General features: G+C 39.3%; 1 protein-coding gene across 2 annotated transcripts in view; it reads right to left on the reverse strand.

Moving 5' to 3' along the window:
• Positions 1-5,100: 5,100 nt before the first annotated feature.
• The window catches only part of ALDH1A2 (aldehyde dehydrogenase 1 family member A2), a 54,936-nt gene continuing 45,333 nt past the window's right edge, over positions 5,101-14,703 (reverse strand). For both annotated transcript variants that reach the window (XM_009490989.2, XM_009490988.2), the window contains 5 exons: positions 11,793-11,977; positions 10,899-11,063; positions 10,290-10,447; positions 9,405-9,479; positions 5,101-5,173 (listed from right to left, as the gene is read on the reverse strand). In XM_009490989.2, coding sequence (XP_009489264.1) covers positions 5,101-5,173; positions 9,405-9,479; positions 10,290-10,447; positions 10,899-11,063; positions 11,793-11,977 — 656 coding nt within the window. The remainder of the gene's footprint in view (positions 5,174-9,404; positions 9,480-10,289; positions 10,448-10,898; positions 11,064-11,792; positions 11,978-14,703) is intronic.

The raw sequence follows: 14,703 nt of genomic DNA on the forward strand, positions 1-14,703 counted from the left end.
CCTAGAGGCACATTGTCCTGGTAGATGTCCCAGCTTTCCTGGGCATTGGAGGCTTTGGGGCATTACAGCTGATGGCAAGGACCCTCCATAATACGTTTATAAATGTCACCTGAAATCGGGTGAAATAACGTTCTCTGGAGTGCTTCCTGGCACTGCAGGCACAGCCAAAACTGTATGAGCTGTGCACAGTACAAGATAGCCTCTGCTGTTTGATGAAACTCATCCTATAAACCCATGAACAGTAACAGTGCAAATGCTCACCATATAGAAGCAGTGGATCGTGGGTGCAGTCCCTCTCTTCAGTAGTGGCTTGAGTGGATTTAAATTTGTTGATATCAGAAAAAAATAGTTGTGGTGTTTATGGTGCTAGGGGGATGAGGTCGGCTTTTAGTGAGGGTTCAGGATTTAAACTCAGCTGGCTGAGCTGTTTTAGAATTAACCATTCTTATGAACCAGGGGCATGTAGATGTTTTTTCCGCCCTATAACAGTAAGCTAAGGGGATTAGGGACATTACGCAACAGCTACGGTGACTTATCCCAGTTGTACCAAGAGGCAAGTCGCCCTTGTGCCTCTACTCGCTGTCTTTGGGACAGATTCGCAGTCATACGTGTGCACAGCCTCTAGACCTCAATCTTAGATAACCAAGCACTTGGTGCTGAGCTCTACCCCAGTGTAGCAGCTGTGGCTACATAGACAGTTTAACCTGCTCTTCACCACTGAAATGACTGAACTTGCACTGTAGCCAGCTGTAATAATCTGTTGCTTGTGTTAACCTTGAGTAGTGTGTCGGTTCTGGTCCTCTGAGAAAAATTAGGCAAGTGCTTATTGAAACCAGCATCCAAGCACTCCACATTGTGCTGTGTGGAAAAGGAAAGTGGGACCCCAAGCCCTAGTACTATTCTAGCATATTCTAGCCACATTTTAGTCACGTGAAATTACACCACTACTCTCACATCACCACTAATCTGTCCTTATAAATGGCCCAACTTCATGCTAAAGTCCCCCACTTTGCTTCAGAAGTTCCTGAGCTTTCTGACAGAGCCACACATAGTTCCCTGATAGCTGTGTGCTGTCAGTGGACACAGAAGATACAGAAGGAATTAAGCAACTGTGTTTAATGAGGACTAGGAAGAAAGATGTGGGTTTTTGCAGCTGTAGTCTAATGTGCTGAGAGAAGTCTGTTTGAATGGGTTGGGAATGCTGATGGCACCTAATAGCCACAGAGGCTTTTCCTGCTTCCTGATAGATACAGCACTGTGAATATCAGTCATTGTGGTATGAAGTTGTTAGGAGAAAAATAACTTCCTGTGTTGATGGACTTAGCATGCAGTAAACGGGGATGTATGGATGCAAATGTAAGGTGGTTGTAAATGTAGTTCTCCAGAGCTCTAGGTGTGGCCAGGCAGAGAGACATAAGTAAAAAGTAGTGTATTGCTTGTCCTTGACTCCCTCTCTAGCTAAATTGGTGCCCTGAATTCAGTGTTGTTTTGGGTTCTTTTTTTTCCAGGACAGAACTGAGAAAGTCTGCATAGGCAAGGCAAGGTTCTTCGTCCTGGCCTCTGTGGGGAGGAAGAGAAAGAGCCGCCTTTGTAACAGGGCACCAATAAATGCGTGAATGCTATTCAGGGAGTACCAATATCCATTGCTTTGTCTGAAGGCCACAGAACTGAAATTCTTTTTGCCTTTCTTCACATCCTTTTCCCAGAAGAAACACACAATTATTTCCAAACTCCTCCTTTACTACACCTATATACACATTTATTGATACATTTACTTTCACTGGCTGGGGCTCCACAGGGTGATTATTTACTATGGACTGAACTTCGCTCATTTCATTAGATGACAACACTCCTTGTTTTCAATGGGTTCCAGAACAACCTTCCTTAATTCATTTTGCTTTCAGAGAAGCACTCCGTTGCTTGTGCCTATGTGACTGCTTGGAGTGGTGAGGCAGGTTGCAAATAGGTCACAGAGATGGGAAATATGGAACGTGCTAATTGTCTGCTCACAGTCCCATGACGGAGTGTTGTTCATGCCATTAGTTAAATAGAAATGGAACTCTGCTTAATGTATCCCTGATATCCCAGACTTTCAGGAACAGTACTCCTTTTTGAGAATGCAATTTCACTCCTATTATTACGTTTTATTCTCTTTTATCCCATCTGTTTTAGTCAAGTTACTTTATCTATTGTGATTGCCTGTAGAGTGTTGATTAAACCAACAGTATTATTCTGTGACACTGAGGTATAACCATTGCTTGCCATACAATGAAGTAGCTTGGCCTTAACTTTATCTAAATAGGCACTATTTCAAAAGAGGAATGCTGTTCCTGGCAATGAAAGTAACCCTGGAATAAAGGAATTGCTTGAGGGAGAGTTGTATAGCACTTGGCCAGGTGAATTTTACTGGCTGTCAAACAACATTCAGTCTGTCCTTTTCCCCTGTTGTAGCATTTTGAAATTAAAGAGAACTAGAATATCACTCCATAAAAGATCTGAGTGTTAATTTAATCATCTCTGTGACTCATCTACTAGAGAAAGAAAAGGCATCATGATTTTTTTAAACATTATCCAAAACTCAAGCTGTGATGCAGCAGTTTGTAAGGGTGCCCCACTGGTTCTGATGATTTCAGACCTTCCCCAATAGCTAAACTTTATGACCACGAGGGTGAGGATGAACTTTGGCTATGACCTAGATCTGCAATTCACAAGTGTTTTTCATACAGCTGCAATAATATTGCAGAAAATGTAATTGGCCTTTTACTTCATTCACTTTTGCGAATGAAAATAAAGCTACTGTGAGAGCAGATCTTTTGCTAAGAAAATATTTTTTTTAATATTTTTATAGCTCTGTCAACAATAAAGGAGTCTCACAGTCTAAAGTCTTTCTCTAAACCTTTTTAATGGAAAAAACTTCATAGAAAATATCCTTTTACTTTTTTAATAACATATAACTATATACATGATTAAAAACTGTAACAAAAAGCTGCAGGGACTGGAAAAATGTTTTGTTGGATCCATGCAGATGGTACATTTATAAAAGGATTTCACAAATCCATGTACATCAATGGACCTGCAGTGACAGGATTGAAAAAAATGGCAACTCTATATTATTTACCTGAATGTACTGGGAATAAAGCACAGACATACAAAATACACAAAAAGAATACAAAAGAGTACACAATGTAAATGCTGTTAGCACAGGAAGTTTCTTTTTTAAGTAAATAGGAGAAAAGAAGTAAAATCTCCTTTTTCACATTTTACATTGCAGTTTAAAAGATAACTAATCTCTTATTTGCTGTATTTTGTTTTTCTTCACTCTGACACACACTATGGTAGAAGTATATGGCATTTGCATTTAACAACTCAGGAATATTTTGATTCATCTCCATGTCTGTGAATGTACTGTCATTTCTGAATAACATCATGTATACATATTGCTTTAAAAACACATACACAGTTTGACATGAGTTAGAAATACAAAATATCGAGGGCCACCACACTACAGAGTGCTGGATACTCTTGTCCTGATCCAGCAGTATGTTTAAGGACACACACAACTTCACATCTAAGAGGAATTCCTCAGAGAGTAAAGGAAGTTCAGAACGTGCAGAAATGATTTGCTGATCAGGTCTGGAGTTTTCAACAGTTCGTAGTATAGACTCTGCAGCTAGGAAAACTGTTACACCTGAGGCCATAATGCTGTCCTTACAACCCAGATAATGTAGCTACACAGTGTAGATGATTTACTGTACTTTTAAAATAAATTTTCTTAATTCTAAATTAAAACATAAAATGAAACCTCCTTTAAAAAAGTCTGGGGAATCGATGAGCTCTGCAGCTGGAAAGAAGAAAGAGATGGTGTTTAGTTTGTTAGTTACAAGTTGGAAGAGATTTTGTAGGCAGCAGGTAATAATGTGACAGGTTTTAAACCCTTCACTTCTAAAAGAAAATGCTCATATTTTTGTCCTGAGCCAAAAAAAGAACAGACATAATTGAAAAGTCAATACCAGCCTGTAAGCTCACCTGAGGCTCAGAAGCATGGTGAGGATGGCAAGCCATCATTTAGTAAGAAAATAAAGTCAACCTTACTTCTTGTCAGGTGGGCCTTTGCTCGGTTCTTCCTGCTGTAATTAATACTTAATTCCCAGTGTAATCACAAGCAGTTTAACAGCAGACAAATAGATGGAGTCTGCATGTGCATATACTTGTTTAAAAAAAGAAAAAAGGTGAAAACAACAACAGTAACAACAAGAACAAAACTAGACAAGCAGTGAAAGCTGAAATATTCTGTGAAGCCTTGGGAATCTGTTCCTGTTCTCCTTAACACCCTCCCACGCTGTCTGGCCATGCTCTTTTGGCAGGCAGGTAAAACCTTTCAAGTTCCTGTAAGTGAGGGAGGATTTTTGCTTATAGCAAGACATAAAGTAATTACAAAAATAAGCTTTGAAAACCAAATCGCTGTGCGTCATGAAAGCCAAATCTCACTGATAAGAATTTGGATTTCATTGTCCATATAATGGTTTGATTCCCTCCCCAGTTTGACCTCTTTATGTGAGCATGCTAATTGGAAAGTTGCCAATAGACCAGGTTTTGGCTTGTTACTGTTCAGTCTTCTGTTTTTTAAGAACATCAATGATACTTGCTATGTTGTTCATTGCTAGTATTTTGGATAAAATCTGGCTTGTAAAGACCTGATTGAAACTAGAATGTCAGTACAAGGCAGGTCTGTTTGAGAAGGAAACCTGAAAGCAGTAAGACTTATTTTGTTTATTTAAAGAAGAGATAAATGTGTGTGTGCGTGCATTTGCATTTAACAGTTTTATAGCTAGAACTGTTACTAAATGATGCCCAACAGCAATTTTATCTCTTGTTACGATTTGTTTTATACAGATGTAACGATTCTCAGGAGAGTTTTATGAAAACATGCAGAGTTGGTTTGCATTACATATGCAGTTATGTGCCCAGTATATATGTTGCAACTTAATTTCTTAAATATATATTGTGTAACACTTTTTATTCCTGAGTGCTGGTCTCCATAAGGAATAGAGAGGGTGGCATCATGTGCTCTTCTGCACATGCACGTAGTCCTTCGTCATTTTAGGAGTTCTTCTGAGGGATCTTTATTGTCACAGTTTTAACTTCGGAATATTCTCTTAATCCACATTCACCCCTAAAAAACAAATTGCAGCATCAGCTTACACCAGACATTAATTCTTTATCGAGCAAAAACCTGCAAAGTGATCCCTTGATAAAGTTAAGATATAACCTAAAACTCTTGGCATAGGTTTCTGTTGTACTATGGTTTTGTACAGGTTTTCCTTTCATGCCGTCTTTCAGAAAACATGAAGTTTCAGTTTAAGTCAAAAGAACAATGGATGGCTCCAGCATTTGATAAGGAGATACAGAACGACATTAAACCCAGAAATACTCACTGTCTGTTGATGGAACTTTTGGGAGTGAATTGATGTCCTCTGTCCTTTCCAGACCTTGAAAATGTACAAACACCAAGACCTACGCCACTGGCCAGTGAAATTACTGCTTATATTTGCACTCAAAAAAGAAGGTCCAAACTGAGTACTATGGAAAATGAGCTACTCACAACCCTGGATAAAGATGAACTTGACTGCTAACCCACTGATCTTCTTCCCTGACAAAATATCCAGCAGCAGAAATCAGCATTTGCACATACTGTCAAAGAGCATTCAGCTTGCTCAGATTTCCACTACGTTTATGTAGAAGACCTCTTTTTGTCCTGGCAAAGCATCTTACGTAAGATCGTCTATACTGCTAGAAGCTAGCCACTTACTAGGTCCCACTCATCTGACACATGGCTCTGCGGGGTACATGTTCTGCTTTGGATAAATTCTTCTTATGAAATGGGTGTTTCTGAATGCTGCGTAGATTTTGTTGTAGTCAGCTCCAGCCTGGCTCATCTCTTAGGCAACTCTACTGAGGTTTAGAGTGGATATTGCATAGCTTCTTGGGAGTTATGCCTGTCTGCTCTGAAGTATGGGTATTTGCATTTTGCTGTGCGTATTTTGAGTAATGGAGAAGTGTGTTCTAGTCAAGTCATTAGTTAAGTTCTAGTATGTCTGCCAGATGCTGTGTATGTAAAGCAAACAATGTCCTCACCTCAAAACAGGTACAGTCCAAGTCTGGAAGTGGAGTATCTCTTCTGTGTGAACTCATACGAGGATTCTTTTGCACAAGCTCTTAGAGACATTTGTTTCTTCATTAAATTCTTATCCCCACCCCTAAACCACACACAATACTGCTCCCTTGCTTATATTAAAACCTAAAAAGTGCTGACATGCATATCATGTTAGCGTGTTTACTATTTGACACTGCCTTACCTCTGGATCCCCCTGTGCAGAATTTAATGCCAACTGCACCATAAAGAATATTTCAGGGGAATTCCTCAGAACTTCCTTCTAGTAAGTGTTGCTTTCAGAATGGAGTGAGCAGCCCCTGTTCAAAGCCCTCTGTATGCCCCTGGTGTTGCATAGCCTACTTTGTATTTACCTCTACACTGTAAATTTTACAAAATATAACATTGGCGGAGGAAATCCTGTAACCTTCCTTGGAAAGTTAATTCATTTGGGTACAAATATCAGTGTTTGCCAGCCCATTTCACTCCACCTGCAGTTTTGAAAACTTTCTGATGTGCCTGTTAGCTTAGTAAGCCTTACATGTGATATAGTGGTTGATATTTAACTCAGACTGATGATTCAGTAGGCATTTTAAGATTTACCAGAGTCCAAGTACATGCAAGGAAATATATTAGTAAAGATGTTTTGACATGTGAAAGGTTCCCATTGATTTGGACCACCCCACCCTCCAGCTTTCAGTAGAAAGTGGTAGATTTGTCTCCAAAGAATGACCAAAAGCTTTAGCTATTTATCAGACTCAGCTGAGCCACAGAACCATTCCCTTATGGCTCAGTGGAAGCTGTCACCAGGAGCTGCATGGAGCCCAGTAACTAATGCTAGTAAGTCTCTCTGTGTGAAAGTTTCTGCTTGATTCAGTAGGTCTGTGGTTTGGCTCCAGACACCTGTTGGACACATTTTTAAAAGTCAATGGATAACCTAGCCAACAGAGTATCCAGCGCCTTTATGTATGTTCCAGCTGCCAGTTGGTGTCTTGGTCTGGCAAACAAAATTAGATATATTTATTGTCTGTTTTTTCAGCTCAAGGCTTCAGGGCCTTACATGTTTGTTTTCTGGCCGAAAGTTTGAAAGTGGACAACGGTCATGAATTCTAAGGCAAGTATTTTTCAAAAGTTAAAAAAGTTGCTCTTGCTGAATGGGAAGATGGGTTATTCCAGACATGCAGAGCAGAAGAGTCAGTGTGTGTTCAATTAAAGGGCTCGCTTGTCTCCACAGCCTAATACGGGGAAGTAGGGAGCACCTGATTTTTAGTTACAGGAGTTAAATTTTTCACCACCCAGGTGTGATAAGAAGCCTTAAAGAAGTGTAAATGTAAAAATATCCCTCCTTTAGGTCCTTTAAGAATACAAGAATATTATAAGTAGCCTTAATGTAAACAGCAATTAGTTGTATTGTGTACATGAGTTCTGGTTCTCTACTGGTATGCACATACCCTGCTACATGTTGTGGGAGGGTAAAATGAGTACAGCAGATCTCAACTGTCTGTGTACACTTTTTTCCGCGTGTGTGATAAAAGTCTGTGATTTTAAATGCAGGAACAAAACAAGTCCCAGATAATATGGTGCTAGCACAGACAGCACAGTGGCACAATTTATGATCTGGCTGTAACATAGTATTAGCTTAGCAATGACACACATATGTATGGATGCTTTCTCATCTTTTTTTGTTGTTGTTGTTCTTTAAATTGCCTGACTCAACATTATTTATGTTGTAAAATGTATCCCTTAAAAACAGGGATCTAAGAAACCGTGGCATTTTAATAAAAAGTATGCAGATATTAGTGCAGGGGGGAGGAGGTGAATTAGAAGGTGATATCTGATCAAAGAGGTTCTGAAAGGAGTAGAATAATTACTCATAAGTAGGTTTTCAGGCATCTTTGTGAGACAGAGATTATTGCCATTCCAAACATTGATTGTTTATGATTAATATTTTCAAAGCTATAGATGGGAATCAAGTGTACAACTACCATAGATTTTTCCATGAGAGCTGGGGTGCTGCTTGGTTTCCCCACCCTTTCAAAAACTCTACAATATCAATATGTGAATATTTTGCTTGCGCAGTTAACGTCCCTGATGTCAGTGGGGTCACTCTTGGGTGTCAAGTTACTCATGTGCTCTATCGAGCTTAATAGTTTTAGAATATTTTCACAATGATAAGAGCTAGATGAGCTGACATATTTATGCCAGTGTGAGATCACCTCATAACTCATGAATGTGGAGAATAGTATGAATGTGTTATTCAAAGTACTCCCTAATGAGGGAAAATATTTCAGACTACATAGAGCTTATTTTATAGATCAAGTTGTATACTTCAACATATTTAAAGTTTTAAAGAGTTTGACCTTACTTTAGTTTTACTGCTGAGTTTACCATTAGCCATAAGCTATTTTGAAAGCTTAGGTGAGACATATCTGGTATACATGCCTCCTGCATAGAAATTAATTTAATTCTTTGTGTGTGTAACCAATGTGGGGCTGATGCAATTGCTAAACTTTCTTGTGATTGTAATGCGAATTAAAAACTGGTAAGACTTTAAATTAGGTACGTGGGACAGTATTTGAGCATGGAGCTCCATTTCAAAATATTTGGCACTTAGTCCTAAACTTAATAAGAAAAGACAGAAAGCTTTGTAGTGGAAGGTGATTTTTTTGAAAGGGTTGTAAACACATTTGCCTATCCTTCTCTAGGCCTGATTTCATTTAACATTGTTTATGAATCTGGAAGAGACAGATAACATTTTAATAAAATTCAGATGCACCTATATTAATAAATGTAGGAAAAAGTAAAGGAAAAAAATAGCAAGAGAGGCAAAATATATGGCAAAACAACTCTGAAACAAGTACACCAAACCAGTCAAGAAACGCACAGCAGTACCAAAAAGAGAATCTTTCCGCAAAAGTGCTGGTTAATATGGCTAAGAAAAACTCTCAGAAAACACAGGTAGTTTAACTTGTAGTTTAGAAAAATACTCAGAAATTTTCAGTTCCTTTCAGAATAGGAAAAGAGTTCCAGTAACTTATTCTGCTATGTCAGGAAAAAAAAACCCAGGAAAAGAAAATGGTGTTACCATGTAAATCAATTGCATTTAGAACTGGCAATGATTATTAGTCATCTTATATTATTCCTATCCTCAGATGGGACTATTTCCTGATCTTAATTTGCATGGAAGGATTCACTAATGTTTATTAAGTTGTAGAGCTGAAAACAGTTTAGAAGACAGCAGTGTAATACTTACATCTCTCTCCCATTGCCAGACATTTTGAATCCTCCAAAAGGACTTTGGGCATTTAAGGCATTGTAGCAATTTATCCTGTAACAGGAAGAGGCATTAAGTCACACTGCGCTGTCAAAGAGACCTTTGGACAACTCAGGGAGAGGCTGAAACTTGTGGAGCTAAGGACACTGTATACCTCTTAGTAATAACAAACTTGTCTCATGTTGAAAAGAAATGAGGGATTTATGCCACAAAAACATTCTGCTCCTTACTCATAATAAGGAGATTGGGCTTTGGCCTGCAAGGGCTGGAGGAGGGCACCGAACACTCGGACTTAGCTTCAGTAATGAACTGTTAATCTGCTGACAAGCCTCAGTGCCACTTTATAACACAGAGCTGTTAGATTTGAATTTGTCCTTTTTCTCCCTGATTTCTCCTGGATCTTTAGTTTACCCAGACCTGACATACCAAACTGCAAGCTCTTAAACTCTAGTAGTGGCATTACCTATTCCTAAGGACTAGAGAGAAGAGGTGTCCCTTCAGTTCCTTAATGTTTTAGAAAGTACATGATTCTTTGTGCCTTTAGCAGAAACCTCCGAGGATTCATCTGCTCCACAGAAAGGATCATTTATACTCTGCTTTGTTTGTTTTCAGTAATGCCATTCAGCAGCGTGGCTGCCATGCTAATGGGAAGCAAGGCGCTTTCCAGTTTTCAACAGCATTCACCCGCAGTGAGCAGAATTGCAACACCTCCCTACAGCTGTTCCGTATCTTGGTTAGTGATTCACCACTAGGATGGTCTAGATAAACATTTTTCCGACAAAGGGTGCAAAAGTGAGGTGCCATAACGATAGTGAGTCAAACTCCTTATCTTCAAGAGCAGGAGTGTGATAACTTCAGCCTTACCAGACTGTCCCAGCCTGCATTGCTGAAGAGACTGTCAGGGCCTTGTTTATGTCATTTGTAAAGACAGCAGCTACCAGCCCAAAATCAGAATTGTTGGCTCTCTCTATAACTTCATCCATGGTTTTAAATCTCAGTATTTCTTGAACAGGCCCAAAAATCTGCAACAAAGATTAATCATTAGTTAATAAACCAGCCCACTCAGAGGCATTTTATTCCTGTTTTATTCTACCTTTTAAATTGTCCTCTCTCTCCTGTTGTACTCTTTACAAATTCCCCCAGCAACATTTAATAGTGATAATAGGTGTCCGTAAAACTGCATGAATTTCCCAAAGCAGTTGCCTCAGTGGAACTCATCCATTCTTCCCTTATCTCTTCTTTGAGGTCTGAGACTTTACAGCCAATGACAAAAATTGAGCTTCTTTACCCAACTGATGTCATCAGTTACTGTGTGCATAAGGAGTTCTGAAAAGATTTTACTCTTCTTTTTTTTTTTTTTTTTTTTAAATACAGTGGTAATTCTCACTCTAAAGCTTTTGTCTCAGAAGTAAACAGAAGAAGAAAAAATCATGTTTAGGACATTTCAGAATGATCTTGCATGTGTGTGAATACCTCCTCCTTGGCAATCCGCATGTCATCTGTTACATTGGAAAACACTGTAGGTTCAATGAAGAAGCCCTTTCTTCCTAGCCCTTTACCCCCACACTCAAGTTTTGCTCCTTCAGTAATGCCGCTTTGAATCAGTTCCAAGATCTTGTTGTATTGTTTCTTATCAATCTGAAAGAGAGAAGAAGCTGTTTGACTTGCAGACTGTGCACTTGACAATCAAATCAAAATTGTTTTTTTAGGCAAGTCATGTCCCAGTGAGTAGACTCGTGCTTATATTCACCACTCCTTCAGCTGGAGATGCCAAAATAGCTGCTGACTATAACCTAGGGCTCAGTCTTCTTAAGGATGTATCTCCTTAAGTATGTGGCTCAACCCACATTCTTGCTAAGCAGTCTGGTATAAGCAAAACAAAGCAGATCATTATTTTTTTTGTCCCAGGTTAACTTCCTGAAAATGATATAAACCCAGCTGGTTATTAGTGCCAGGAACATTTTCTAAAGTCCTATTTCTAAATCTGCCCATCTTTTGCTTAGAATTCCTGTCTCTGTAGTGGTCTACAAGCAGATTTATGGTTGTAGGCAATTCTTGAAAGTGCGTGCCCACAGAGACTTTTGAGAGCTCACATTTTACAGCTGTGTCTTGGGGGCCGAAGATCAGAATCTTGCTGTTAAAGCTGGGAGGCAAACTTACTGATATTTAAGATGAGAGTTTTTACTTAATAAGAAACACCTCTGAGCTGCACAGATTATCTACTCCATTAGAATTTTAATCTTTAAAACGTTTATCATGTCAGCTACCCTGGGCTGTGAGTGAGTATGCACTGACTGACCATCCTAGTTGAGTTTAAACGCTTCCAGACACCTTCTGGGCCATAAAGCCGAAGCACTATTCCTTTACCTGTGGACCTTGCTCCGTAGTTGGGTCAAAAGGACTCCCTACAACTCTCCTCTTCGCACGTTCTACGCTTCTTCTAACAAACTCTTCATAGATTGATTCTTCCACATAAATCCGTGAGCCTGCAGTGCAGCATTGACCTTGATTGAAGAAGACCCCTTGGTGAGCTTGTTCCACAGCATAGTCCACTAAAAAACCAAGACAGCATATGTTGCTCTGAAACATCATAGACACATCTGCTATTGCACCAGTGTCATGTGTATTATGTAGTGCCACCAAAACTTCAAAGCAGAAGTAGGATTTGATTACAAAAAAACCCAAACAGTGACCAAATCAAAACATACTATTGGTGTGTTGGGTCATAAATGAAGGCGATTCATTTCATTTTGTGTCACAATCCCTGTGAAAATACAGAGTTTTTAAACATGTCTAAAGTTGATTTTTTTGCCCCCATTTATTCCGCTCCTGACACAGCTATAGTGGAGGCATGTTAGGAGCATTACAACTGTTTCAGAAACACTAGATGGCAAGGGACCACTTGGGACTTCAGGCATCGTCCAGGTAAAGAAGGGTCCACAGGTAATACATTCCACATGCCATCTCATGACACAAGCCACAAAATATTGCTTAATATCCCACTGCAAAAATTAAGACAGTGCTTTAGCAGCCTATAGGAGTAGGGTATGTAAGAACAACTTCACCAGTGTCTTATATGCCAGTGACATGTAATTTATCGAATCATAGAATTGTTTAGGTTGGAAAAGACCTTTAAGATCATCCAGTCCAACCATTAACCTAACACTACCAAGTCCACCACTAAACCAATTAAGGGTAGAGTAATAATTTCATGTTTCCTGGCTTGATGGCTGGATTATTTTTTAATCAACTAAAACTCTTAAGAGACCCTAGGAGGTGATTGTGCCCCACATTATAAAAGTCTGACTGGGGTCAGTGGAGGAGGGGAAAATTTGTCTGTGACCCCAAGTTTGCACTTGGTTTAATACTGCATATCTGAGAATTACAGCCAACCAAGTACTTGAGAGAATTTAACTTTGATAATGGCAAGACCTCTCCTTCCCAAAAAGCCACATTATTTTTCTGCAAGACAGAAACATCTTGGCCGACATAGGTGACCAGGTAACGCTTTAAAAATGTAGGTCAATTATAGAACAATAAACCCTTGATTTCTGCGCTAACTTCCTTGGAAGTACAACTAAGGCATCCACTATCCAAGCAGGAGAGAAGATCCAGTCATATTCAGACATTCAGAGCTAAATTCTCCCATTGGGTGTAATGGCTGACTAGACAAGAATATTGGATTCATCCTTAAACAGTGATGCCCTACAGCACTGTAATACCTCTGTTATCAGCTGTAGCACTTTGGAACATTGCTTAAAGTATAATCTTTTATGGAATAAACAAAGCAACAGTGCTTTACTTTCAGCACATCCTAGGCAACTTCATCTAACAGAAATGTCTTATTCTGCCCTCAGCATGGTCTTGAAAAAAAATGATATAGGGTGTTCCCTGGACCACATTCACATTTTCCTAGGCAGCTCCATGGAGATTGAAAACACTAGCGGATAGAACTGATTAACTGATGTTTCTTCTTCTATCTTGAACACAGTTTTTCACCATGAGGGGCTCTAACTGTTCTCTGGTTTTTTTTGGTGCACTAAACTTTCAACAGCTTTGTCATGCTTTCTGCTAACTTTTGGCAAACTCTTCCTCAAACAGAACAAACAGCTCCTTTGGAATGGCGAGCAAATTATCTGCTGTTCTTGAATAATCAGAACTTTAAAGTCTGAACCTCAGGTCAAGTGCTGGTGGTTGTAATTATGGGAAGACCAGAGAGCTTTAGTATGACATACTGTGGAACAGACAGTCCTGAAGAAGACTGCTCTCCTCTGTGCCCTGTTATTCCCCTGTTGCCTGCAACTTCTCCCCAGGTCCTCAACCTTACCTGGCAGATAGAGCAAGTCACAGATAAACTACTGTTCTGTGTGGCAGCTAGGAGCATTTGTCCTTCCCCTGTGGAAGGCTGTAACACAGACCTTCCCCAAGGATATATTACTTTACTAGAAGTGTTCAGGTGATCCAGTCTGAGTTAGTAGGTTAGAGACATTGGAGATGTGGTGATTTCCGGTGGGAGATGGAGATGAGTAACTGGGGTAGAAGGCTGTAACATCTGCATCTGGCTCCAGCTAACAGGAGCCTTTTTAGCTTACCAGGATGACTGTGGCTGTAATTAAGACCCACAACTTTGTAAAACATTTCTGTGTAGAAAAGCTGAAACTTCTCAAGCTTTCCCTAGTCTTTCAGACACTGGTAAGTTTTGAAAACAGATACGGGATTGTAACCAACTCTTGTAATCCATGGTATTCAGAATCATTCTTCTATTCACTTTCCCCTTTTAAATTAAAAGACCAAATCCATATATGTCTATTTATTTGGGGTTACAAAGTTCTCAGAAAATGCACTGAGTACAGTGTGCCTGCACACAGCCTGAAACAATAGCTCAAAGCAAGGTGTGAACTGTCCCATTCATCTTAATGGGGTGTTAACTTCAAAACCTCCTGCTGACAATTTAGATATCAACATTTTTAACTATTTCATTACTGATCATTTAAGCAGAAACTTCCAGTCTGTGTTTTTGTCCTATCCTAAACAGCTGTCCTGTACCTTCTCAGGTGCCAAAAATCTCAGCTGCACAACATCATCCAGCTGCCAAAATCTTCAGCTCCCTGCTGACAGTGGCAATGAGGATATTTCAATACACAATTCTTCAATTGTGAAAATTTAAAAAATGGAATAATGTCCATTTATAGCTACTATCGAAACAAAGGAATACTGCACTGACTAAATTAGCAACTGAAGTGTAAATTAAAGTCCTCACTTTTTATAATTACCACGA

The sequence above is a fragment of the Pelecanus crispus genome, chromosome 7 (assembly GCF_030463565.1).
Source record: "Pelecanus crispus isolate bPelCri1 chromosome 7, bPelCri1.pri, whole genome shotgun sequence".
NCBI lineage: Eukaryota > Metazoa > Chordata > Aves > Pelecaniformes > Pelecanidae > Pelecanus > Pelecanus crispus.